This window comes from Piliocolobus tephrosceles, chromosome 14, assembly GCF_002776525.5.
Source record: "Piliocolobus tephrosceles isolate RC106 chromosome 14, ASM277652v3, whole genome shotgun sequence".
NCBI classification, from domain to species: domain Eukaryota; kingdom Metazoa; phylum Chordata; class Mammalia; order Primates; family Cercopithecidae; genus Piliocolobus; species Piliocolobus tephrosceles.
This window is the reverse complement of record NC_045447.1, coordinates 47,433,774-47,461,272: the sequence shown is the minus strand read 5'-3', so window position 1 is coordinate 47,461,272 and position 27,499 is coordinate 47,433,774. Positions and strand designations below refer to the sequence as shown.

Genomic DNA, 27,499 nt, shown 5'->3' with positions numbered 1-27,499 from the left:
ATGTTATGTTATGTTATGTTATGTTATGTTATGTTATGTTATGTTATTTTTTGGAGAGGGAGTCTTGCTCTGTCACCCAGGCTGGAGTGCAGTGGTGAAATCTCGGTTCACTGCAACCTCTGCCTCCTGGGTTTGAGTGATTCTCCTGCCTCAGCCTCCTGAGAAGCTGTGATTACAGGCACCCGCCACCATGCCTGGCTAGTTTTGTATTTTAGTAGAGACGGGGTTTCACTATGTAGGTCAAGCTGGTCTTAAACTCCTGACTTCAAATGATCCTCCCAAAGTGCTGGGGTTACAGGCGTGAGCCATCACGCTCGGCCAGAAGTTTTGAATTTTTGTGTGTTTAAATCTATGTTTTCCTTTATGACTTCAGGTTGCTTTCATACTTAAGCAGGTCTTCACCATCCCAAAATAAAATTTTTCTCCTAAGTTTTCTTCTAAGTTGGTTCTTTAAAAGCCACCAACTTGGCTTCGACAGCAAAAGATGAACAGAATTTCTGTTCAGCTCTCATGCTGCAAGAAGCTTTTTGTAATACTCCAACTCTCATGCTGCAGGAAGCTTTTTGTAATACCTTAAGGTCCCAAATGTGTCACTGATTCTAGTGGCTAAGAGTAGAAATGTGAAAATTTAGCCATGTGTGCTGATGCAGCTGTAGTAATTTGTAAGCTTTGAAGTTCTGAGGAGTCAGGGGAGAAGGGAAAGTAACATTTATTGAACATCTATTAGTGCCAAGCACTGCAATAAGTATGTATATGTATTATCTCACTTACATCTGAAAGGAAGGCATAATTATCCCCACCCCTTAGAGAAGGAAATTAGAGCTGGCTACATTTAAAGTAGTCCTGACATCAGAGAGGTATTGCTAGGAGTACATGGCTGGCTGAGTGCCCAGATGGCCCATAGGGGCAGTGGGCCCTCTACAGACCAAGGTCTGGTTCTAGCTGGAGAGAGAAGGATGTGCTCCTAATCAGCACTGCAGCTCCAGAAAATTTGTCGGGGCTCCAAAACTGATTAGAGGGGCAGCTGACTCAGTAATAAAACTCCCAGGAGACTTACTTACATGGTGGAATGCAAAATTGCTGCTTTACTGGGAAGATTAGAACTGTTGTTGAGTAGCTTAGAATTCTCTGGCTGAAGGCAGCACTACAAGGGAAGCCACAGGATAAGCTAACAGCTGGTGAGTCAGCAGTCAGAGCAGGGAAGTGAATTTAACATTAGATAGGTCAGGCTGTCTGGCTGATGAATTCATCCCCACAATACTGTATACCTGCTTTAAGGACCTTGGTCTGGACCAGGGGTTGGGTTCCGCCCTCCTTTGTACAGCCCTGGAAGGACATATCCAGCTCCAACTGCCATCTCTCCCTTAGTTATTTCCTTCTTTCTTCCTTTCCATCCAGCCATCAAGCTTCCTTTCATGGCCAGTAATCATCATTGGGGTCTCCTCATGGACTCTCTTGCCTTATGTATTTGTTTTATTTTGTCCTTATTCCCACTTCTATTTCCCAGGTATATCATAGGCAACTATTCTAATGTATTTATAGTTTGTGTATCTGTTTTTCCTCTTGCCAAAATGGAAGCCACTGCTTTATATATAGATGTCTTCTTAAAAAAATTTTTTTTTAGATTAAGCTACAATAAAATTGACTTTTTGGCATATAGTCTGTAAATTTTAACACATATATATTTTTGTGTATCCACCACCACAATCAAGATACAGAACAGTTCCATCACCCCAAAAAAATCCCTCATGTAGTCACATTCTCCTCCCAGCCTTAATCCCAGGCAACCACTGATCTAATCTTCATTACTATTGTTTTGTCTTTTTGAAGATGTCACATAAATGGTACACAGTATATATACATTTTTAAAACACATGTAAATGGCATTTTATAGCTCATTTTGATTGTATGTTTTTCATCCAGTTCTGTTTTTTTTTTTTTTTTTTTTTTTTTTAAAAAGTTTGACTTAACTTCAGACTTACAGAAAAGTTGTTAGACTAATACAAAGAGTTCCTGGATATCCTCTGGAGTCCCTAAATGTTAACATTTTGCTATATTTTGTTTTTCCTTCTCTCTCTCTCTTTCTCTCTCTCTCTGTGTAGATAGGTAGATATTAATATGATTTTAGATAGATACATATAGATCTCTCATATATATATATCCTTTTACCCTTAAATATTCAGTATATATTTCCTAACAAGATAATTTAAAATATATATATAAACGTAGTATAATAAACAATCAGGAAATCAACATTGAAACATTTCTACTATGTCATCTACAGGCCTTAGGAAGACTTTGTCAGGTGCCCCAATAATAACCTTTATGGTAGAAGAAAACCATGTGTTGTATTCAGTTGTCATGTCTCTTAGTGTCTTATAATCTGGAATAATTCCCAAGTCCTTTGGATTTCATGACAGTGATATTGTTGAAGAGTACAGGCCAGTTATTTTGTAGAAGATCTCTCAATTTAGATCTGTCTAATGTTTCCTCATGATCAGATTCAGGTTATTCACTTTTGACAGAAACACCACTGAAATGATGCTGAGTTCTTCTCACTGTCACCAGATCTAGAGACACACACTATCAGTTTGTTCCTTATTGGCAGTGTGAACATTGAGCATTTCATTATAGTGGCATTTGCCATTACTCCGTTATAGTTACTATTTTACCATTTTAAATTAAAACTATCTGGCCTGGCCTAGTGGCTCATGTCTGTAATCCCAGCACTTTAGGAGGCTGAGGTGGGTGAATTGCTTGAGGTCAGAAGTTCGAAACCATCCTGGCCAATATAACATGGTGAAATGCCATCTCTATAAAAAATACAAAAAATCAGCCTGGCGTGGTGGTGCACTACTCTGGAGGCTGAGGCACAAGACTTGCTTGAGCCTGGGAGGTGCAGATTGCAGTGAGCTGAGATCGTGCCACTACACTCTAGCCTGGGTGACAGAGTGAGACTCTGTCTCAAAAAAAAAAAAGTAAATAAATAAATAAAAAACTTTAAAAAGTGTCTTATGGGCATATACTTTGAGATTATGTAAATATCCTGTTATTCCTCAAACTTTCATCCACTTTAAAAAAAATTTTTTTTTCTTACCTTTCATTGTTTTCTTGATATCCACTGTATTTTAGCATCTACAAATGGTTCTTGCCTGAATCAGTTATTATGGTAGTTGATGGTTTTCTGATTCCATTATTCCTTCTATGTTTGTTAATTGGCATTCTTCTGTAAGGAAGAGCTTACCCTTCTCCCCTATTTATTAATTCATATATTAATGCAGACCTGTGGATTCTTCATTAAATCATAATCCTTTACTATCATTATATATTCTGATGTTCAGACTATCCCAGATTTAGCCAATAAGGTCCCCTTCAGGGGGACGGTCCTTGGGATTCCTCTTTAGAGGTTCCTGGTTCCTGTTTTCTTTTGACATATACTATTATTCTTTGAGCACTTTTTTTTTTTTTTACTTTCAGGCACAGCAAGAAGTTCCACGGTCCTCTTATTTTTTCCCCAACTCAGTCCTAGAGTCAGTCACTTCTCCAATGAGCTCTAGTTCCTTTTAGTAGAGAATCATAATTAGAAAACAAGAACTGGGTGCCAAGTGTGCACCTTTGTTTTTAAGGTCCATCCACGTTGCCGTGTATATGTCCAGCATGTTGATTCTAACTGCTGAATAATATCTCATGATTGTCATCCATCCCAGTGTTTCTTTTTCCCTTCTGTAATGAGAGACTCCTGGACTGCCTCCAGCATTACTTTCGCAAATATTGCTGTGAGGAACATCCTTAGACATTTCCTTTGTGGGCAACCTGTGAGCATGTTTATGTTGATTCAGGGGTGCCAGACACAGCTCCAGAATGGCTGCCCCAGTTTACATTTCCACCAGCAGAGCATGACAGGCTCTGTGTCTCCGTGAATAATCAGCATTAACCAGCTTCCTATTTTTTTTTTTTTTTTAATTTTTTTTTTTTGAGACAGAGTCTCGCTCTGTCGCCCAGGCTGGAGTGCAGTGGCCGGATCTCAGCTCACTGCAAGCTCCGCCTCCCGGGTTTACGCCATTCTCCTGCCTCAGCCTCTCAAGTAGCTGGGACTACAGGCGCCCGCTACCTCGCCCGGCTAGTTTTTTTTTGTATTTTTTAGTAGAGACGGGGTTTCACCGTGTTAGCCAGGATGGTCTCCATCTCCTGACCTTGTGATCCACCCGTCTTGGCCTCCCAAAGTGCTGGGATTACAGGCTTGAGCCACTGCGCCCGGCCCAGCTTCCTATTTTTTGCCAAACTAATAGATGTGCTAGGACAACTCTTTGTTTTAACTTGCTTTTCTCTGATTACTAATGAACTGGAGCATTTCTTTGTATGCTTGATGGTCTTTGGGATTCCGCTTAGGTAAATTGCTTATTCATTATAATCCTTTGCCTGTTTTTCACTGGAGTTCTTACATTTTTCTTGAAGATATGCAGGAATTCCTTATACATCCTGGATATTAATCCCTTCCTGGTCTCAGACATTGCAGATATCTTCTGAATCTGTTATTTACTTATTTACAAGTTTTCTAAAGAGTTGGGGTTTTGCTCTGTCACCCAGACTGGAGTGCCGTGGTGTGATCATGACTCATTGTGGCCTCACAATCCTGGGCTTAGGTGATCCTCCACCTCAGCCTCCTGAGTAGTTGGGACTACAGGTGTGCACCACCAGACTTGGCTAATTTTATTTTATTTTTTAGAGATGGGAGTCTTAATATGTTGCTTAGGTCAATCTTGAACTCCTGGCCTCAAGCAATCTTTCCACCTCAGCCTCCTGCATCTATTATATATATGTTCACTTTGCTCATGCTGTATTTTGTTGGAACATAAAACTATTTTCCCCATTGTTTTGTGCAATCTCTCACCAGCACTCTTCTTTTTCTGTAACTATGTTAATTCCCCTTGTTCTTCCATATGTTAGCTATGCTGGTATAGTTGAACTCTGCTGACCCTCCTCAGCAAACAGTCTCTTTTTATGACACCTTATCCTCTACTGAATTCTCTCTGTTAAGAATGACTTGGCCGGGCATGGGGGCTCACGCCTGTAATCGCAGCATTTTGGGAGGCCAAGGTGGGCAGATCATCTGAGGTCAGGAGTTCAAGACCAGCCTGGCCAACATGGTAAAACCCCGTCTTTATAAAAATACAAAAATTAGCGGGGCATGATGGAGGGTGCCTGTAATCCCAGCTACTTGGGAGGCTGAAGTGGGAGAATCGCTTGAACCTGAAGGGGAGGTTGCAGTGAGCTGGGATGGCACCATTGCACTCCAGACTGGGTGACAGACTCCATCTTGGGGGGTGGGGGGAAAGAATGACTTGTCTTCCTCTCAGAGTATGAGGTCTACATACAAATATTCTTATATTTATTCAGCAAATGTATGTCGTAGGCCTATTGTGTGTTAGGAACTATGCTGTCACCAACGAAGTTTAGAGAGGTTATAAAACTTGCCTGTAGCTTTTTAGAGGTGGAGGAGTGATTCGAAACCTAGCCTATGATTCCTTCCTACTGTGTTGCCTTCCCTTGAAAATTGCATTTGGGGGCCAGATGCAGGGGCTCTCGCCTGTAATCCCAGCACTTTGGGAGGCTGAGGCAGGTGGATCACCTGAGGTCAGGAGTTCAAGACCAGCCTGGCCAACATGGTGACACCCTATCTTTACGAAAAATACAAAAATTAGCTGGATGTGGTGGCATGCACCTATGTTCCCAGCTACTCAGAAGGCTGAGGCAAGATAATCGCTTGAACCCAGGAGGTGGAGGTTGCAGTGAGCTGAGATTGCACCACTGCATTCCAGTCTGAGCTACAGAGCGAGACTCTGTCTCAAAAAAGAAAAAAAAAGAAAAAATGGCATTTAGTTCCTGTAGACTGTGTGTCAAATGTCTAAATCTCTTCTAACAAATGGCCTAAGGAGGTGCAAAGCAAAGCATCCTCACCAGCATCCTGACTTGGCAGTGAGGTGTGGGACCCTGGAGGGAGTAGTGGTAAGTGTGACTCTGGAGTTCTCCAGTGGCAGCCCCTGGGCTACTTGTCAGTGACTGGCTCCAGGTGGAGAGGAGAGCCCAGAGGAGGCAGGTGGCTGCCCCAGCCTGGAGGTGAAAGTCTTAAAATAAAATGCCAGATGCCTGTACTATACTATTCTAATCCTTTCTGAGAAGCTGAAATTATCCCTTCTGGAAGTGCTGTAGTTCTAAAAGGACAGATACACAGCAAGCTTTTCCTGGGGCTAGTATGGGGTTTGCAGGCAAGTAGGCCTCAGAACCTTTTCCTGGTAGTGATATCTGTGGGCAGGCACAGTTTCCACAGTTTCCAGAAATTCCAGCGAAAGTAGTGAGGAGGAGGAATCTGCCTTTGGGTGAGGACCAAAGAAAGCAGAAATTCCTCTTGGGACTTTTTCCTCCGGAGACCAAACACTTAGGAGCCTGTTTACTGGACTTTAAAAGCTTGTGACCCCCAGTCACTCTTTCTTGATCCCAAGGCTTTGCAATCTGTGGCTTCCCCACTGGACAGAAGTGGAACTGTCATGCTGCCTGTTCCGAGGTCTCCCAGAGGTTTTCCCATGCCCTCTCCTTGCTTCTAATGCCCCACAGACTTGGGGATCTGTGACCATATATGGTATAGAAGTAATGCTTGAGAATGGTTTAGATCAGTGATGTCAAGTAAGATTCACTTTTATGTCACCTTCATCAGTTGGAGGCCTCCCGGGCCCCTAAATTGGGAAAGATGTTGAGACAGAATCCCCATGGGTACAGTGCAGGGACAGTAAAGTCACATGTGCTGTGATTTGCTGTCCACTGTGTGGGAGCATCCAGGAATATCAGAACCCTGGAAGATTATTCAAGGGGAAGTTAGGACAGCTTTTTTGCCAATCCAAGAGTATTCTTGAGGAAGTCTGTCTTCCTGTCTGGCCTTCAGTTTCTTTCCTGTGTAACCGTGGGGCCAACACATAATTCCCAAGGCTCCTTTGGCTTGGGCTGCCAGGATTCTCTAGGGTCTGGTTCAAGGTGGATCCTGGCCCTTCGAGGTGGCAGAATCTGATCATGGCACTGTTTCCTTAGATTTAGGCCTTGATACCCTTGGTGACAGCATCCTGGGCTGAGTGACCACCTGAGGTTTTCCTGGTGATTTTGTGACCCATGTAAGACTTTGAGCTTTAGGGTTATTCTCTCAAGGAAATAGTGACATTTGGTGAAGAACCTGTTTGCTGTGGCTATGTGAGGCTTAGCCAAAAAAATGCAACATTTTTATTAGAAGGTTAGGCCATCCATTGCCACAAAGTGTCAGATTCTAGGCCTAGAGCCTGGAGAAAACTTATTTTAAAATTGATGGGGTGCTGGAGGGGTTCGGGGGTGGTGGCTGTAGCTCATGAATCAGGTGCTAAACCTGGAAACAAAAGGCCTTATGTGGCAGACTGTTTCTGAGCACAGATGAATGGATGAGCAACTGGCACCACTTTGCCCAGTTGGTCCAGCTTCCCTCTTAGCCACCTAGGCTTGCTGTGAAGACCTCGTCTGGCAGAAATGAGAGTGTTTTTGCCCCACCTTGATCTTAACTGTAATTTAGGACTAAAATCTTAGATTCTAAAACATCAAAGGCAAGATGGCTCCCAGCTCTGTGAGCTCAGCTTCTCATCTCTTAGTTGAACAGGTGCAGTGTGGCTCAACACACGATTGCTGCTCTTGCTGCCAGGAACTGTCCCAGCATAGAAAGGAATGGGATACAACCCCTGCCCTCAAGATGTCTAAGGGAGGAAGCAGGCAGGTCAACTGGTACCTCATTACTGCAGGGCAGCAGCCAAGGTTTGTGAAGGATTTTGCAGGCATATGGAATGGGGACTGATTGGTCCCAAGAGGGGACTGGGGAAAGCTTTGAAGAGGGGATGACATTTCGTTTGAACTTCAAAAAATTGTTGCTTTACCTCTTTCCCAAAGTTTTTGAGGTGGCTTGTAAGAACACATACCATAAAAAGGACCAATACAAATTTAAAATCAGAAAAAGAGAAAATGGGCTGGGCAAGGTGGCTCACGCCTGTAATCCCAGTACTTTGGGAGGCCAAGGCAGGTGGATCACTTGAGATCAGGAGATCAAGACCATCCTGGCCAACATGGTGAAACCCCGGCTCTGGTAAAAATACAAAAAAATTAGCCAGGTGTGGTGGCATGTGCCTATAGTCTCACCCACTTGGGAGGCTGAGGCACGAGAATCACTTGAAACATGGGAAGCGGAGGTTACAGTGAGCCGAGATCACACCACTGCGCTCCAGCCTGGGTGACAGAGTGAGACTCCTCCTCAAAAATAAATAAATAAAGAGAAAATGGAACTTAGCAAGTTAACAGGAAGAGTGAAAAGATAGATATTTAGCCAGGCACGGTGGCTTATGCCTGTAATCCCGACACTTTGGGAGGCCAAGACAGGAAAATCTCTTGAGACCAGAGCTTGACACTTGCCTGGCAACATCTCAAGTGAGACCTTATCTCTACAAAAAATTTAAAAATTAGTTGAGCTGTATGGCTTGTGCCTATGATCCAGCTACTCAGGAGGCCAAGACTACAGCCCAGGAGATTGCTTGGGCCCAGCAGTTTGAGGCTGCAGTGAGCTGGTACCACTGCAATCCAGCCTGGGTTACTGAGCAAGACCCAGTTTCAAAAAAAAAAGATATTCATACCATGGGTCCCAACATAGTTACTATATTTGACCGTTTGCAAAAGCTGAAAGCAAAACATGTTACACATTGTCACAGAGGAAAATACACAGTAGTTCGTGAGTGTAATTTGTTTTTCTTGACCTCATTCTTAAATAGCTTCATGGGGGTGGGAAGGAAGTGGTAGTTAATAAGTGAACCTGTAAATCAGTGTTTCTCAAAATGTAGTCCAGGGAATTGCATCAAAATTACAGTTACCTAGAGTGCTTCTTAAAATGCAGATTCCTGGGCCCCTGCCCCCAGGCTTATCAAATCAATCTGGTGAGTAGGACCCAAGAATCTGCAAATTCACGTACTTCCGCAGATGATTCTTCCTGCACTCCACAGTGTGAAAGCCCCTGCAATAGACAGGAACCTACCAGCATTTGAAAGCAAGCTTGAGTGCTTGGCCTTTGAAGGTTGAATGGGGCTTTAATGAGGGAGAGAGCAAGGCATGAGAAATGGCAGTTCCACTGAGGTCAGTCAGTGGTTCATTGCTGACGAGGTCACTTTTAAGTCATGTTTTAGAAGAACTACCAAGTGTGGCAGTTCAGGCATGTGGCAGGACTGTTCCTGAGCACAGATGAATGGATGAGCAGCTGGCCCCACTGTGCCCAGTTGGTCCAGCTTCCCACTTGGCCACCTACGGTCTGCTGTGTGGACCTTGGCTGGCAGTCTCCTTTAATTTTTTAATTTTGTATTATTTTTTCCTTTTTGAGACGGCGTCTAGGCTGGAGTGCAAAGGTATGATCTCAGCTCTCTACAGCCTCCATCTCCCAGGTTCCAGCAATTCTTCTGCCTCAGCCTCCCAGGTAGCTGGGATTACAGGCAAGTGCCACCACACCCGGCTAACTTTTGTATTTTTAATGGAGACTTGGTTTCACCATATTGGCCAGGCTGGTCTCGAACTCCTGACCTCAGGTGATCCGCCCACCTCAGCCTCCCAAAATGCTGGGATTACAGGTGTGAGCCACTGCACCTGGACTAATTTTTTTGCAGCAAATTCTTTCTTTTTCTCTCTGTTCCCGAATGCAGGGTACTGAGACCACAGATGTGTTCTGTTTCCTGTTGAAAAAGCGTTTCTCATTTAGCTGGGTGTGGTGGCACGTGCTGTAGTCCCACGGGAGGCTGAGGTGAGAGGATTGCTTGAGCCCAGGAGTTCGATAATCATGCCGTTGCACTCCGGTCTGGGTGACAGAGTGAGACATTGTCTCTTAAAAAAAAAAAAGAAAAAGTGTTTCTTTCCCTGGGACCTAATAGTGGCTTGGATGGTGAGTTGGTGGAAAGAACAGTGGGTGTTGGGGGTGTTGAACTTGTGTTTGTGTGTGGTGTACCCAAGAGATATCATGTCAGCATTAAGAATAGACTAATTCTGTTTTCTAATCACTGAGTTGTATGTTTTGACATCCTTATTTTGGAAGATACTTCCTTATTAGGAATGGGACTAGGGAGAGGGTCACCTTTCCCATCTGTGGGTCATATTTTAAAATATTTATTGTTCAAGTTTAAAGATAAAACCAAAGGTATAAAGAAAAATACCACAAACATCTGATTTAAGAAACAAATCAGCCGAGCACGGTGGCTCGTGCCTGTAATCCCAGCACTGTGGGAGGCCGAGGCAGGCGGATCATGAGGTCAAGAGATTGAGACCATCCTGGCCAACATGGTGAAACCCCGTCTCTACTAAAAATACAAAAATTAACTGGGTGTGGTGGTGCATGCCTGTAGTCCCAGCTACTCGGGAGGCTGTGGCAGGAGAATCGCTTGAACCCGGAAGGCAGAGGTTGCAGTGAGCCCAGATTGCGCCACCGCATTCTAGCCTGGCGACAGAGCAAGACTCCGTCTCAAAAAGAAGAAAAAAAAAAAAAGAAATCATTTCTTGCACCTTTGAAACCTTCATGAGTTAGATTTTGAAACTCAGTGAGAAATGCTTCACATGAGAATCAAGAGTCCCTTCTGGTGACTGTCCATCCCCTGCTCTTCTGTTAAGTTTTCTTGTAGGTTTATGGAAACCTTTGTTACTTGTGCTGGTGGCAGAGAAGCGGAGAGGATAGCTGCGCGTCACCCACACAACTAGGATTTGTTGGTGTACTCCCATGTGCATGGCAGCCAAGTGGACACAACTCTGTGATGAATCCTCCCAAGAGGACTGAGGGGCCCTGATGGAGGCTGCTTCTTTGCAAAGCTTTCCTTGACTCTCTTCCCTGACCCCTGGTTGATTCCCCTTCTTCTGTGCTAGTTTTAGCTTGTTGTTTGTTACCTGTCACACTCACCCAGTACTGTTGGCTTTGCTGGTCTCCTTGACTGCTGGGGGCAAAGACCTTTTTTTGTTGTTGAGACAGAGTCTTGCTCTGTCGCCCAGGCTGGAGTGCAATGGTGTGATTTCGGCTCACTGCAGCCATCACCTCCCAGGTTCAAGCGATTCTCCTGCCTCAGCCTCCCAAGTAGCTGAGATTACAGCTACACCACACCCGGTTAATTTTTGTATTTTTAGAAGAGGTGGGGCTTAGTAGAGATGGGATTTCACCATGTTGGCCAGGCTGATCTCCAACCCCTGACCTCAGGGTGACCTACTTGTCTCGGCCTCCTAAAGTGCTGGGATTACAAACATGAGCCACCACACCCAGCCTCAAAGACCTCTTCTTTACTTGCTCACCCGGCTGCCTGCCCGCTCCCCCACCCCCGGTCCCTCATGCCCTGTACCACCTGGCATGTGATACATACTAACTGGGTACATGTTTGAATATGAATGAATGTGGTGCTGTGAATGCTTAGGGGATGTGGGTGAAGTGCTTAAGAACCAACCTTGAGTGGTCTGGGAAGGCTTCCTTGGGGAGGTGATGTTTGAGCTAAGGCCAGGCAGCTGTTAGATTTGGTGATATTGAAGTCTTTGGAGACTTAGAGAGCTTGCACTCTTCCCAGAATGACGGGTGAGCCACGTACAGTAAATGGTGCTTCTCATTTCTAGCCCAAGGGGCCTCAAGGGGCACCGTGATTTCACAAGAATGCTGCAAGCAAATCTTTTCTCAAGCTGGGGAATTTGGTGGTAATGCCTGACTCAGCTTGCGGTGTGCACCTGGCCTTTGGAAGATTGGTATAGAGAGAAGCGGCCCACCCACATGAGCCTGTGGAGCAGCACTGGTGGGGGAGCTGGCTTGTGAAGAGGGACTGTGCAGTGTACTGTCAGGTCTGAGACCTAGGAGGAAATTCCAACATCCCAGCTCTCAGAACCACAGAGTTCTAGGCACTGCCTAGTTCCACGTGTTCCCAAATGTTTCCTGAATACTTGAATTTCCTGTCCAGGAAATTTTCAAAAGAAACTTAGAGTCCTGACCCATGGCTGCCAAGGAAGGATTTTTTTTAAATTAAATTTTAAAAATCAGTCCAGTATGAAAATCTACCATGATGATTTCATAAGAGAAAGGACATTTTAATATTCAAAGAGTAAGAAGCACTTAATCTTGGAAGAAAGGGCATTCCTATACATTGATTACCTTTAGTTTAATGAGAAAACACCTATATGGTCTTTACTTTTATGATTTCATTCCTGGGCTAGTGAAACATTGTCACAATAAAGCATCAGGCCAACGCTTCTTTCCACCCACTGTCCAATCAGTTGACAAGCAGTGACTAGATGTTTCAGCCTGTTTTGCTGAGGCTAAAGGATTGAACTAGTGCTTCAGCCAGCATGAAAACCAGTCAGGAGTCCGTGCTGGTGTTGGCTTAGATTAGCAGGGCCTTTGATGGAGGGGCATATTTGTGTTTGGGTTTGCTGTGCCAGGCAGGGGAGCAGTGGAATTGGTCTGAGTTGAGCTCACACATTGAAGTTATTGAGCGACTTACATGCAAGGCCATGACCTGGACTCCCAGCCGAGAGGCCCACGTGGCGGGGCTTGAGCTGGGGGAGCCGAGGACAGCTTACATCTGCTCATCTGCTTACGTAACCCTGCCTCCCAGCTTCCAGAGCCAAGAAAACACACAAGCCAGCCCAGCGGGGCCGAGAGCCTGTGGTAGCACACGCCATGCGCCACACAGCAAGGGCGCCTTGGCTCGTCCTGAGGACTGTCATGAAGTCCTCAGCCCTCTGCCTCCTCCCAGAGCCTCTCCTTGTGACCCCAGGCAGTGGCTCTGAAACCTGGTCGCAGGTCTGCATGATTCTGAACAGAGGGAGTCGTTGCCCTCCTGGAGTCTGAGTTCTCTGGAGTTTCTCACTGGGACGGAGCCAGGTGTGTAGCAGAGCATGGCCCCTGCAGTGTGGCAGGAGGTGTGCAGGGCACTCAGAAGGCCTCCTGGCTGGCACTTGACCCAATTAGTCATTCAATTCCAGGTCTGGGGCTGCTGTCTGTTGTCTCAGAGGTGTAAGCTGCAAGATAGAGTTGTGGAGGCTTCAGAGAGAGAAGGTGGAGAAAAAATTGCCAGATTGGGCAAGAAGGGCAGAATTGGGAGTCAAGGTGTCTCAATGTGTTGGAAGCACGATGGGGGTTGTGCAAGAGGCACAGCAAGTTCAGAAGGGAGCAGGAGAGCGAGAAGAGGCTGTTCAGTGATAAAGCTCTGCACAGAGCCATTGGAGGAGTAAGCTCCTTGACCATCCTTAAACCAGGGTAATTTTCATTTAGGTTCTGCCACACACTCAGCAGGGAGCTCCTGGAAGGCAGGATTTGTCTTGTCCATCCTCCCTCCCTACCTCAACCCAGTCCTTCTTGGACTGGCACACAGTAGGTACCCAGAAAGTATCAACTGAAACAAATTGAAAGTGGTCTTGACACATATCACAGGGCAAGTTTGCATTTAACTGACATTTCAGAGGAAAGACTCTCTGGCTTAGTACTCTATCAGCTTCTGTGGATTGTCAGCATGCTGCAGACACCCCCCGGCGTGGGAGTGAGTGGGCGTGTGTGTGTGTGTGAGGGTGAGAGAGTGTTAGTGTGTGTTGGGGTTGGGGGGAGAGGAGGAGGAATAGAAGATGGACCACCCAGGTAGCAGCTTCTGCCCTGGGGCGTTGGTGGTGTCAGTTGCTGAGGGAATCCTGAGGAGGAGCAGGTCTGGCTGTAGGTGGCGATGGTGATGGGGTTGCATGAGAGTCCATTTGGGGCAGGTTGAGTTTAAGGTGCCCATGGCATATGGCTAGCCATGTTCTATTGGCTGTGAGGTCAGGAGAGAGACATGAGATGGAAACAGAGGTTTGGGAACTGTCATGTGCTTAAACCAAATACCCGGGTGTAGGGAGAGTGAGAAGAGAAGGGGGCAAAGATGGACATCCAAGAAAGAGGCTGAGAAAGCCTGGGAATTGAAGTAAGAGGAGGCATAGGTAAATGTGACGCTTGGTGATCAAGGCTTCTTTCTACCTCTCCTATGCGGGACACTTACGTCTCCTGTCTGCTTGGACACTCATGCTGAGGGCAGGGAAGGTGAGAGCAAGGAGATGTCTAAAGATCTCACTTCGGATCCCTGCACTCCTCCTGGTTTACCAAGTGTCACTGGGCACGTCAGGGCGTTCTGAGACCTTAGAGATCATCCAGTCCAATCCCTGCAGTTTACAAATGAGGAAACCAGTACCCTGAGAGTGGCTGTACTCTCCACTCTCAGGATACCAAAGATCATCTGGAAAGTCACTGGTGGAGCTGGACCAGGGCCCAGGCATCTCTTCTCCTGTCCGGGGCTCTTGACTTCAGGACCATCTTTCTGAAATGCATGATGGGGCAACACCAGGACACTTTCCAGCCTGCAGGTGTCTGTCCCACGGAAGCGAGCCAGGCCACGTGTGAATTCCTGTTTCCTGGGTGGGTTTCAGAAGATACGAGCAAGTCGGCCAGGTGCTTCTTGGGTTCCCCAAAATGGGGTTATGTTTAGCAGCATCCTCAGAACCAAAGGTGGGGTGGGGGCTGCAGATGTTGTAGGGGCCCTCTGAAGTGAAAAGAGCCCTGTGACAGATCTTTTCTTCATGTTTTTCACAAGTTCACTGTGCAGCAGGGCCCCCCAGGGGGCTTTGCCCAGGGTTGGGTGTTGGGCAGCCCAGGCCTGGCCGACCTTGTGGAGAAGGGTGTGAATGGTGGAAATCCCCGAGGGCCCTCTTTGCCCAAAAGCTCTAAGGCTTGACATCAGAGATGCCCATCACATGGCCCATCAGAGCCCTACTACCCAGCTTGCCCAGTGAGAATCATCTGGACTCCTTGTTAGGTAGCCATTTAAGTCTTTCCCAAAATCCACAGACTCTCTAAGGGAAGGGCCCGAGGTTCTGTATTTGTACTAACTTCCTCAAGCAATTCTGGTGCTAGGTTTGGGAAAAACTTGTCCAGGGTGACCGCTGGCTGAGTCCTGGTCTTCTCTGAAGAGCACAGTGCCTGCTCACTTCAGGGCACCCTGGGAGGTGGGAGCTGGCTCAGTAGGCAGTCTTACAAGGGACTGAACTTCAAGGACCCTGTCCCTCCAGGAGGGAGGTGCATGGCCAGAGAGGGAGCAGGGCTTCATAGAGGGAGCCCTGAGGATCTTCTTCCCTGCCCCAGAGGGTCTGCTGCCTGAGCTCTGTGATAGCACAGAGAGTAAAAGGAGCAAGCTTGGTTGAGGCCTCTCAATGCAGAAGTTTGCTGGTTAGAGGAGAGTGGGAAGAGCATTTCTGGCAAAGAGAAAAGTGTGGATAGGCATGGCTTAAGGGATGGGGAGGGAGACAGACAGAGCTGAGATTGAAGGGCCTGTTGCTCAGCTGTGGCCCTTGGCCTTCCCTTGTGCAGGGTCACACAGCCTTAGAGCCATTGGAGGTTTTAGTGGGAAAGTAACATGGTCAGGGCTGTTTCTCAGAAGAAAATGGACTAATGGGAACAGGTCCTGTGATGGTGGACCTGGGTCAGCTGTAGAGGGAGGGAAGGTGTGAGTTGTGTACTGGGGAAGGGGGTGGAAGAGGCAGCTATCTGGTGAGAGGAACCAGGCCCACAGCTTTTTTTCTCAGCCTGTTCAATTCAGAAGGGTGAGTGATTCCGGGAGTAGGGGGTGCTCGGAGAGCCACACATTATTGATAAACAGGGCAGGCTGAGGCCTGCTCACTGGCCCTGGGCGGGTTTCAGGTTTTGATCTGTGCTTCTAGTTGGTATTCCTACCTGTTCTCTGGGTTCCTTCCTTTGTTCTTGTGGCTCATTTGCTTCACAGGTGAAGCCAGTTACACTAGAGTAACAGTTCCCAAAGTGTGTTCCCTGGAAAAATGATTCTGTAGCCAAATAAGTTTGGGAAATGGTGGGTTAAATATAACGGAGGAGTTTTCTTTGACTACACAACTTCTCAGAGCCTTTGGTGTGTGTCGTGACTTAGCAGAAGCAGGATTTAATATGCAGCGTTCCCATTCTTACTTGACCACAGGACGTGTTTTTTCCATTAAGCATCTTGCTGGGTCTAATGTTTTCTGGAACTCATTTTGAGGAGGTCTGGTCTGCAGAGAGTATGGGGAGCCCAGGTTCAAGTGTTGGCTCTTGACTCTCAGCAAAGCTTTGGTTCCCTGTGTTGCCTGGACTGTACCGTGCGTACCACATACCTTGTATGTGACCTTTTCCTCATCCCTCTTCCCACCTGCCATTACCTCACAATCCACAATCTGCACCTCATCCAATTTTCTTCTGAGGCAAGCACTCTCATACTAACTTCCCTCATCTGCGTCCATGTTCTTCTAGGCCAGAAACTTGGGAGTTATCCCTCCCTCTTTGTTACTTCTTCTTCCTCATTGTTGCTTTATCCCCTCTGTTACTAAGCATTCTTCTGTGTTCTTTCCAGCTATTTCTTTTATTTTCCCTCAGTCTCCTCTGGGGTCTGTTTGCCTCCATCCCTCCCAGAGCTTGGTTCACCTCCTATCAAGTCCCTTCCTGAGACATGGTCACTCATGCCACTCCTGCCACCTTCCACTTTGAAGCTAACTCCCTCCACACTGACGTCTCCAACGTACATGTGTGCGCGTACACACACACACACACACACATATCCTTCCCCATTCTTAGGCTAGCATCAGAGAGATGATGTCAGTCATTTGTCCAAGGCCACGCAGCTGGGAGATGGCAGAGCTAAGTCTCAATCTCAGGGGTTTTGAGAAACTGCCTTCTCATCCATGATCACTGATTTCTATAACAGCCTATCAGGAAGTCTGGGTAGAAAGTACTTCCATTTTACAGTGGAGTCGGAGCGGGGAGGGTGCTGGGCAGGTGAGTGCTTCACAGAGTGACCAACCATCTAGGTTTGCCCCACACTGAAGGGGGTTTCTGGGGATAGTTGGTCACCTAGTACTGGATGTGGTGCCTGATGCTGTCAAGAGGGCCTCTCCGTGGCCATGTTGCCTCCCAGGAGGAGACTTTTCCTCTGCAGCTGCAGCCTGGCTGTCTGATGCAGCCTGTGGAGCAGTGGCGAGTCCTGTGGCCTGCTAACTTCTCCCTCCCTCCACCTCTCTAGTGGGCCCCATGCTGATTGAGTTTAACATGCCTGTGGACCTGGAGCTTGTGGCGAAGCAGAACCCAAATGTGAAGATGGGTGGCCGCTACACCCCCAGGGACTGCGTCTCTCCTCACAAGGTGGCCATCATCATTCCATTCCGCAACCGGCAGGAGCACCTCAAGTACTGGCTGTATTACTTGCACCCCATCCTGCAGCGCCAGCAGCTGGACTACGGCATCTATGTTATCAACCAGGTGAGGCCTGGGAAGGTGGAATGAGAGAGGGTGTGTGTGTGCAGCTGCGTATCAGATGTGTGTGTAATGAGGGCAGGGGAAGGGGAGTGATTTCACAGACACCTGGCACTTACAGCAAGGAGCCAGCCCCCCAACCACCACCAGTGCAGATGAGCTAAACACCAAACAGTGTGCTTGCCTATTGCTGTCAACTCTGTTAGCCATGGGAAATGCTGGAGTGTTTTCATTGTTCTGTTTTTGTTTTCTGAAGTAGCCTTCCAGCAAAATTGGGAAAAAAGACAACCCTAATTATTCCAAAGTAAACACTGATTATTCCCTGGGTTTGTGTAGCTGTGTATTTTCCTTTTAAAAATAAAACCATCATTTAGATGTCAGACTTTTAGGTAACTCTGAAGTTTATCCAGTCAGTCAGACTGTGTGTCCTGGGGCACCTGGAGACAGTGCCCTTGGTTCAGGTTGCATGCCTGCATGCCAGCCCCTGGTGAAATATCTGGAGAAATCTGATTCGTGGGCCATCTGAGAGTCATGTGGACTGGGCCGAGTCTGAGAAAAAGTTTCTCACTGCTCATCTGATCCATATGTGTTGGACTTTAGCCCTGCTTAGGACAGTAATGCTAAGGATAGGTCAGCTTTCATCACCATGGCATGGAGAATCAGATTGATCTAAGAGGCATCTTTACTGAAGTAAATTTTTCAGTGTATTTGAGGAGCATTATTTTCCCAAGAGTATAACTTTGATATTTCAAGATTATCCCTAACACTTAAATTCATGTCTTTAGACTGTAACCTCCTAGGTGCAATGACACATCTAACTTATCTAGGCACCCAATTTCATTGAAATTCATTTGAAGAGTCTTGAGTACGCCCATTTCTACAAGGCCCAATGTCCATTTCATTTTGAGATAAACTCTGCTTTAGGTAGGAAGATTGTTGGCAGTTTACAGCTTCCATCAAAGTCAAGGGACTCTGTGCACCTTCCCTGGGACCCCAGGGGAAGCCCTTGAGGACTGCTGTGGCATTGTGCTGCGTCACTCACTGCAGGGAGATTCTGAAGAAGTGTAAGGTCTCGGTCCTGCCCTGTCCCGAAGCCTCCAACCTGCTTCTGGCAAGTGGGACCCTCCCAGGGAACGATTTGTTAACAGACCCAAATAGCCTGTGATTGGATAGTTGCTGCCAAATGCTTTGGAAGCTCAGAGGAAGGAGAGAGAGCAATGGCTTGGAAGGACCAGGATATAAACTAGGTTCTAAAGTCTGCAGGGAGATGGGCTTCTCAGCTGGGGCCAGTGAGCAGGGACCTCAAGGCAGAAAGGAGCCTTGCATGTTCCTGGAAATCGAGATGCCCGCTGAGGTAGGAAAGCACCAGAAGCTCTGAGGCCAGGTGTCAGAGCTAAGCCTGTGAGGCAGGAGAGAGCAGAACAAGCCCTGTTACAAGGAAACTGAAGCAGGACAGCAGGTGGTGGGCAAACCCCTTGAGGCTGTTTGAATTATTTGACCAAGTGAAGTACAGACCGGGGGCCTGTGAACACCTGCAAGCAAGTCAGCCACGCAGTTATGGGTCACCTTGGAAGAATATTGGAGAGTGCAAGAGAGAATAGGTAAATGTCCTGCAAAGTGCAGGTCACTTTAACCCAGCAAGTATTCATTTAAGAAAAGCTGTGATTGAGAAACATTTGTCTGATGTCAGTGAGCACATACCAGTGACGGCAAGATTCAGGAGCCTGTTATTAAAGCAGTGGCAGCGAGCACCTGGAAGAGGCAGCTACCATCACCAGGAGATAGCAGGGATGACTAGTAACAAGCTCTGCCAGCTGCATCTCGTTTCTCTCTCTTAACAGTTGCTATGCCAGTAGATGAGGGATGTATTGTGGATACAGTGCTGTCATATCTTATCCAGCAGGGCATCTGACAGCATCCCACAAATCTGCCTGAGTAGAAGGCAGACAGGTGTGGTCTGGGTGCCATATAGGTAGGTTAAAATATATGTTTGGGCCTAGGCGCAGTGGCTCATGCCTCTAATCCCAGCACTTTGGGAGGCCAAGGCCGGTGGATCACTTGAAGTCAGGAGTTTGAGACCAGCCTGGCCAATATGGCAAAACCCCTTCTCTACTGAAAATACAAAAATTAGCTGGACATAGTGGTGGGCGGCTGTAATCCCAGCTACTCGGGAGGCTGAGGCAGGAGAATCTCTTGAACCCAGGAGGCGGAGGTTGCAGTGAACCGAGATCGTGCCACTGCACTCCAGCCTGGGCAACAGAGTGAGACTCCGTTTCAAAAAAAAATACATATATATATAGATAGATAGATAAATATAAATAAAATACATACTTGGGTAAAGAGGATAAAAGAGAGTTAGTGATTATGCTGAATTTTTGAACTGAGGTAGCTGTTTTCAATGAAGACTGGAGGGTAGGATGCTACATCTAGATATGTTGCAGTTTAGGTGAATGTGAGACTTCCCTATTTTGAAGTCAAAACAAATATTGGACCGGTAAAATCTGGCCACCAGCTTAAATTCCTGTGATACAATTTACATACTCCCCAGGCTCAACACAGTAGATTTCTGAATGTCCTCTACCAGCTACATGCTCCTGCCCTCCTCAATCCAAGTAGACGGAACAACTAACCAAGCCAGCTCAGACTGGTGGCACAGCTGTGCTGGCTCACACTGGACACCACCTAAGAGAGTGCTTCTCCAAAAGCATGCTTCCCCAAATGGAGCCAAATACGCTTGAGGATTGCTGGGTTGAACCATGTAAAGCAGGTCTCATTCCTGCAGAGCCTTCAGTACCCCGGTGTACACTGTAACCCCAGAAGTGTTTCCTGAGCTTGCCTCACTAGAAAACTTTTCCAAGAACTGTCTCAAGTGATGGGTGTTTTGTGAGTCACACTTTGGGGAAAGTGGGCCTAAGTTAGCGTCTCCTCCCAGCTGCCTCTCTGCTTTCCCTGGAACACTAGGAACTGCCCATCCTCCCTCCTCTTTCCATTTCACAACTTAGCATCAGGAATATTTTAGTTTTGGTTTTTCAAACATATATACCTCCTTTTTTCTTATCTTGTCAGTATCATCTTTTTTTTTTTTTCTTTTTGTTTCCTCATACATTTTTCTTCTCTTCATCCTTTCCTTCTCTTCCAAGGGTTAACTTTCTACCTTAGGGAAGAATCTTTTCCTCTTTTTCTCCCACTTCCCCAGCTACTCTCTTATCATCTGCTCCAATCTCACTGTAATTGATCATTTTGGGAAAATATGGTCAGAGTCCAGATAACTAAGTCGAGAAATGCTTAAACTTTGCCCTACCTTTCCAGTAAAGAATATTACCTAATAAATAATAAAATGGTAATGGGAAACCTGAACCCTGAAAAAAAAAGAGGTGGAAGGAGAAACATTTGGAGCACATCCTGCCTACAAATTAGGAACTGCCTGTGTTCTGCGTTTTACGGTTATATTCTAGAAGAAGAAAGGGATTTTGTAGCACCTGGTTTTGACCTTTCTGCCCTGTTTGTTGAGCAAATAAACCTTATGGGCTGTTAGCCCTCTTTATAGCCTCTCAGCTTCTCCCTGGCCCAGACACCCTGCTGTCATTTTGACTCTTCATTCACACACACACACGCACACATACACATGCACACACACACACACACCATTTAAGATTAGACAGAAAGAATGCTCAAAATAGCAGTGGCTTCTAAGACATTTAGTACAGGGGTTCCCAAGCAGGCTTTTCAGTATCAAATTTCTTTCTGCCCCATTGAAATGCTACACAACCTTCCGCTTATAGCAGGTCACAAGGGTTTCATTCTACTTGAAGTAGGGGCCATGTCCCATTTCCACTTCCTTAGCTTCCCTTTCAGTCTCTTCTAGGATTTGCCCAGACCCCTGAGGCCAGATAATGTAGAAACTTCTGCTCCATGTCACAGGTGAGGAAACAGTCTCAGAGAGGGACAGGCTCTGAAAGTCTCATAGACAACAGCAAGGCTGCGGCTCAAACCCCAGCGTCTGAGTCCAGGTTTAGTGCCTTCTCAGGGCATCAGTGATGCTCCTCATGGCCAGGGTGCCCTCAGTGTTGCTCACAGTCCAGTATCCAGGGCTGAGAGTGTGCTATGTGCTCAGACTGCCTGGGTTCAGTCCTGGCACTGCCACTTTCCAGTCAGTGACCTCAGGCAGGCTACTTAAGCTCTGCAGGCCTCAGTTTCCTCCTTGGTGGGGAGGGCTGTGAGGCATTCTTCTCATGGTAAACCTTCAGTAAATACCAGCCGTTACTGGGAGGGTCCACTCCTGCCTCTGCACTCTCCATTCGTCCTGCCTGTTTCTTCTGCCTGCTTCTGTGGTGGTGAATTCTTCATGACTCCCACCACCTCCTGCTGCACCCCCACTCAGAGCCAGCATCAGGACCCTTCCTTCTATTGGTTTGGACTCCTTGGAGTCAGAGGATAACGGATGGTGGAATGAGCCAGGTGGCAGAATCTCAGAGGACTCAGAGGCCATCCCGGGCCTGTAGGCCTCTTCAGAGTGGGGCCACTTATCAAGCTCCACACACAGGTGTGAACTTTCACCAGTTATTATGACTCATACTCTGTCTATAGAAAGCTGTTAACCCCTCCCATTTGGCTTATGCCTCTGTAATTACCGCGATAACTTATATCTCAAAATAAGGATATTGAAGGAATGAGTGGGGAGAGGCTTTCCTGGTTGAGATAGAGAAGAACAAGAGTTGCTCTTTGTCCTCAAGGCCTCTCCTCCCACCCCTGACCTTACTCACCAGCATGGGAAAATACTATTTGGCTCCTTGTACTCTGAGGTGTGGATGTCAAGATACAGCATTCCAACTTCAACGGCAGTGAGAAAAGAAGGAGGAGGAGAAGATACCATAGCAAACAGGGATGCATGCTGCATTTCCTAACACTCGAACCCGGAAATGAGACTGTAAAGCCACTCAAGGTGAAGGGAGGGCAGTTCGCCACCTGGCAGCACTAGCCCTAAATTAAGGAATGCAGGATGTTTGTGGGTTGCCCATCATAAAAATTACAAAATGAGTAAGGAATGCAGGCACAGCTGGCCAGGTGGGTTTGTCACAACCATGGCAGCCCTTTGGCCCACAGCCAGTACACGGAACTGGTCTCTCCAGTTCCGATTGCATATCTTCTGGCACCTCTGTTCTTCCTCAGCTGCCCGGGATTTTTCTGGTTCTGACCATGTTACTTACTCTTTTAAACCTGTTAGCATTTCATGATTGCCCACAGGCAAGGGTCTAAATGGTCGGAAGGCCCAAGCTTAGCCTCTGAGACCCCGACCTACCTCCAGCCACTTCCTCCTCCTCTCCACTTCACTGGACTCCCCCTCTCCACCCAGATACCTCTGTTCTCCCCTCCTTGTGCCTTTTCTTATGCTGTCCCTTCTGTTCCTGGTGTGTCTCTGGCCATCTTTTAAGCTTCCCTCCCCAACCTCATTAGCTCTGTGGAGTCCCTGGAATAGAGCTGACTTCTCCCTCCCTGCTGCTCCCAGGCTGCTCAGAACTTTCTGGAAATGGATGATTATCTGAGTTCCAGCCTCAACCCAGCCCCCAGACTCCCAGTCCCTCATGTCTGCCTCCCTTCTCCCTGACCACACAGCTGGTACATAGTCAGTACAGATGTAGTCAGTGAGTGGAGCACGGGGCTTTTTCCTGGGATTCCTGCCTCTTTGTTTATACCTAGTCTCAGGAGCCCTACTCCTGGTCTTCTACCTAGATCTGTGCCTCTTGGAAGTGAAGCCTCCTTTCCCAGTGAGGCCAGGTCATCACCCTTGGGAATTTGCAGGGCCCCCTCCCTTAAACCTCTCCCCCGAAGCTTCCGGCTCAATGCTGACCAGAGCACAGGCTGCCTGTGACAGTCCTTGGGGTGACCTCCCTTATCAGGAAAAATGCAGAAAACCTATTAATACCTTAGCCTTGTGATTGTTAATGGTCACAAAACTCCTTTAGGGTCTTTGGACTCAGCACCTTTAGGGTCTCACTTTGAATTTTGACACACACATCCGCCCCTACCCCGCCCTAGTAAGGCAAATGGTCTTCTGATTGTGCCTGCAGAGGGAAGGCTCCAAAGGTAAGCACATGATGGCTGGGAAGCAGAGCCAGAGCCTGCCTGAAAGGCTGTGGAGAAATGGAGGGAGGGCTCAGCCAGCTGCCCGGAGGACTCTCTCTGGCTTTGAAGTTTTCTCCTGTTTCCTTTTCTTCTGTGCACTGTTTTAGGATGATGGGGTGATAGTTCCAGGCTGGTTGAGGATGGATTTGGAGATAGTCCTTTGTACCCTCAGTGAGTAAGAGCATCTGTCACCCTACCTCAGCAGTTGTCTCTGTCACTGGTCCAAGCAGCTGATTCCTACACAAGGTCAACATCAACTGGGGAGAAGCAGACCACTGGGTCTATCCCATTAGTGAGGACAGCTGCCTGGGCTTATGGCCCCATTGGTTTGGTTTCTATCTTGATCATCTCTACCATCCCCCCATCCCTGCCTTCCATTTTCTACCTGAGCTGTCAGTGCGCAGATTGATGTGTGTGGGAACGGGGCTCGGGAGGAGTGGGGTAGAGCTGGTCCTGTCCTGCAGCCTCCCCTTCCTTCTGGCACTTGGACCCTTTGGAGCCTGCCGGGGGTGGGGAGTGGGAGTGGGAAGGCCAGGGAGTGTCTCTGCGCCATCACTGTTTGAGTGTTGCCCCTTTGCTATGTGCCCCACCTAGTCTGTGTGTCTCTCTGTTCTCCTGCGGACTCGATTTACTGGTGAATTGCTTCCATGGATATTGTTCTGGGAAACGCCATTTTTTCTGCTCACCCATGACTCTGTGACACGGAGTGACAGCTTATTAGGAATTTGCTTTTGCATTGGAACACTGGTCATCAGAATGGGCCCCTTTTCCCTTGCAGCTTTGACATTTGCTTCTCTTTTCCTCACCTCTCTCCCTTGCATCCACCCTTTTCTCTTTTTCTTCTTTTTTGTTTTCCTTCTAGCAGGGGCCTTTTGCCTTTACTTGTTAATCCTGTTTGTAAAAAAACAAGTGGAAGGAGGAGTTCCTCTCTGATCTGCTTCTTATTCTCCACCTACCTTCTCTTCCGTACTCTCCGCCTCCTAGAGAGAGAGAGAGCGAGGAATGCTGACCTAACTACTGCTGCTGCCACCACCGCTGCCACCACCAGTCCCTGGTAATGTTCACATGTCCTCAAATCAACCCAGAGCCAGGGCCCTACTGGTCAGGGGGAGGCTATGTAAATAATCCCATGAGTGTGTCATCCTCAGGCCCTGGGGTCTCCTAGGCAAGACCAGGGCCTCTGTAGGCTCTCTTGGAAATGCCGAGGTTACTGGAAGCCAGCCTGTTGTACAGGGTCTGAGAGTTTAACTTCTTTTAAATTAAACCACAGTTGAGCTCATGCTGTGTGTGTATAAACTTTTGTATCCTGCTTTTTCCTTAAATTCTTTATCATCAGCATCTTCCCATGTTATTTCGTAGTCTTCATCATCATCACTTTCCATACCTTCATAGTAGTTGATCATAGAATTCCGTCATAATTAACTTGTCTTTTCTATCTTTGAAGTCCTTTAGATAATGTCCAATTTTCCATGATCGTAAATAATACCATAATGAGCATCTTGGAGTCTGAAGTTTGTTCTGTGTTGGTTTGTTCCACATTTAGGATCTTTTTCCCAGGCTAGATTTTCAGATGTGGGATTATGGGTTCAGATATGGTTTACACATTTTTATAGTTTTAATACAGATGGCCAAATTGCTTTCTGAAAGAGAAGCTTTTCTGAAGTATTTTTCTTCAACTTGTATCTTAAACATCCTGAACGTGCTTAGCACCACTGTCTTGACGTGTCTGCGGAAAGCCATGTCTCCAGTTTTCAGTGTGTCAGGCCCTGGGAGAGGCAGGCATCCTGTGCTGGCTCCTTGGAGCTGGGTTTAAAACTATCTCCTCTGGCCAGGCGTGGTGACTCACACCTGTAGTCCCAGTACTTTGGGAGGCCGAGGTGGGTGGATCACAACATCAGGAGATCAAGACCATCCTGGCTAACATGGTGAAACCCTGTCTCTACTAAAAATACAAAAAAATTAGCCGGGCGTGGTGGTGGGTGCTTGAAAAGTCCCAGCTCCTCAGGAGGCTGAGGCAGGAGAATGGTGTGAACCCGGGAGGCGGAGCTTGCAGTGAGCCGAGATGGCGCCACCGCACTCCAGCCTGGGTGACAGAGCGAGACTCTGTTTAAAAAAAAAAAAAGTCTCCTCTGTGCTCACTTCACCCAGAATCCCTGTTGGGCTCTTCAAGGAGCTCAGTTCTCTCTGAAAGCAACTTTATAGCCGCAGTCTAGTCTGTGTTCCTGTGTGGCAGGGGCCAAGGATATGCTCACTCTTGAGAGTGGTGACTTTGGTTGACTGAGAACCACTCCCATAGCCTGGTCCCTAACCCTCGAAGGCCCATTTCTCTCACTCACTGGGGTGAAGAGTTTAAATCTCAGACAAGTTTTGTTGAGAACTCTGAGCTACCATATTGTTATGGTTAACAAATAGAGCCCAGCCGGGCATGGTGGCATGTGCTGACAGTTCCAGCTTCTCAAGAGGCTGAGGTGAGAAGATTGCTGGAGCCCAGGAGCTCAAGGCCAGCCTGGGCAACATAGCGAGACCCTGTATCCCCCTGCAAAAAACCAACAACAACAAAAGCAAAACTAGAGCCCAACTGCTGTGAACTCATGGGTGAGTAGATATTATTAGCCCTCCACAAACTCAGCATTTGTATAATCCCAGGCTCTTTCCAGTAATTCTCTAGGGATCACCTCCCAGCCTGTCCACTGTTCCAGGATCCACACTTAGGCCTGGAGGAATGCCCGGTCAGAGCTTCTGCTGCCGCTGATCTGTTACTGTTTCATGCAACCCACTCGGCCTAGTTCCTTCCTCTTACTGTCTCAGTGGGCACAGAAAAGCATACAGAGGGTGTTTCAGCAAACATTGCCACTGGCTGCAGACCTGCCCCCGGATCTGTCGGGTGGATCTGTCGGGTTCTGTTGAGAGCTTAGTGCTACATTCTGGCATGATGGGGAGGGGTGTGGCTCTGTGAAGAGCCAGGGCATGTGTATGGGAGCAACAGTGTCTCTCTTATCATGTAGAAATTCTGAGTCATTGTGAGTCTTGGCTTTGGGTTGATGGTTCCAACCACGTTGCTGCTGTGTCTTTTGGTGCAGGAGAGGCTGGGTGCAGTTGGTCCCTCAGCTGTTATGGACAAGGGATGTGTCTGCTGATGTACACACATGGACCTGACATCCAAGGAAGGCAGGGTGATTGGACAGACAGTTCTTCCAGAAACTGTTGGGACTTGGACAAGAGGGGCCTGTGACTTTCTGTAGTTGGTCATCTGTCCCCTGTTGCAATCAGGGAAAGGCCACACTTGCCTTCCTTAACCACAGTTAGGATTTTCTTGGGGATTAGACCAGATTCTAGCACCTGTCCTGAACCTCGCCCCGCCCCTACAAAGGCTGCTTGCAAGTGTAGTGTACATACACAGGGAGCAGTTGAGGTGTGGAAGGGGAAGTGGAAGTGGAGCCCCTGCCTTTAGCCCTTGAGGGAGGCACTGTCTGCTTACCCACGGTTGTTGCCTCACAGGAATCATACAACAGCTTTGTAACTGGTCTCCTTGCCTTCAGTTGGATTGGGGCACAGATCCCTCCTTGACATACAAACCATGGTTTAAGGCTCCCTGTGACCTAAGTAAAGATAAAGCTTAAGTATCTTAACAAGCACCTAACCCTCCTCCCCGGCCTCTGTGATTTGGCTCATGTCTGCCTTCGTGTCTCATTCTGGCTTCACTCATTCGGAATTTCTTCTAGTTCCTTGACTGTTCTTTTTTCCTTAACAGCCTTTACAAATGCTCTCACCATGCATGCTTTTCTCTACTCCTACAATTGCCTTCTGTCTCACCACCTCCTCCAGAGTCTATGTCTGGTCGATTCTGTCTGCTGTCTCCAGTCCCTGTCCTGTATCAGTCTCTGCTCAATCATTTGGGGATTTTATATGTTTTCTGGCCTTTCTTTAGGGGGCCTGTCTTCTCCCTCTAAAAGCAGCCAGTTGACCTAGAAGGAAGGGATAACTGTAACTCATGTCTACCAACATAAGATTAGGCCTGCCCTT

At 47.2% G+C, this 27,499-nt stretch overlaps 1 protein-coding gene across 1 annotated transcript in view; it reads left to right on the top strand.

Annotated features, from left to right (window-relative positions):
- Positions 1-27,499, top strand: part of B4GALT1 (beta-1,4-galactosyltransferase 1) — a 57,423-nt gene that overhangs the window by 14,978 nt on the left and 14,946 nt on the right. Inside the window, exon 2 of the mRNA XM_023196094.1 lies at positions 17,124-17,359. Coding sequence (XP_023051862.1) covers positions 17,124-17,359 — 236 coding nt within the window. The remainder of the gene's footprint in view (positions 1-17,123; positions 17,360-27,499) is intronic.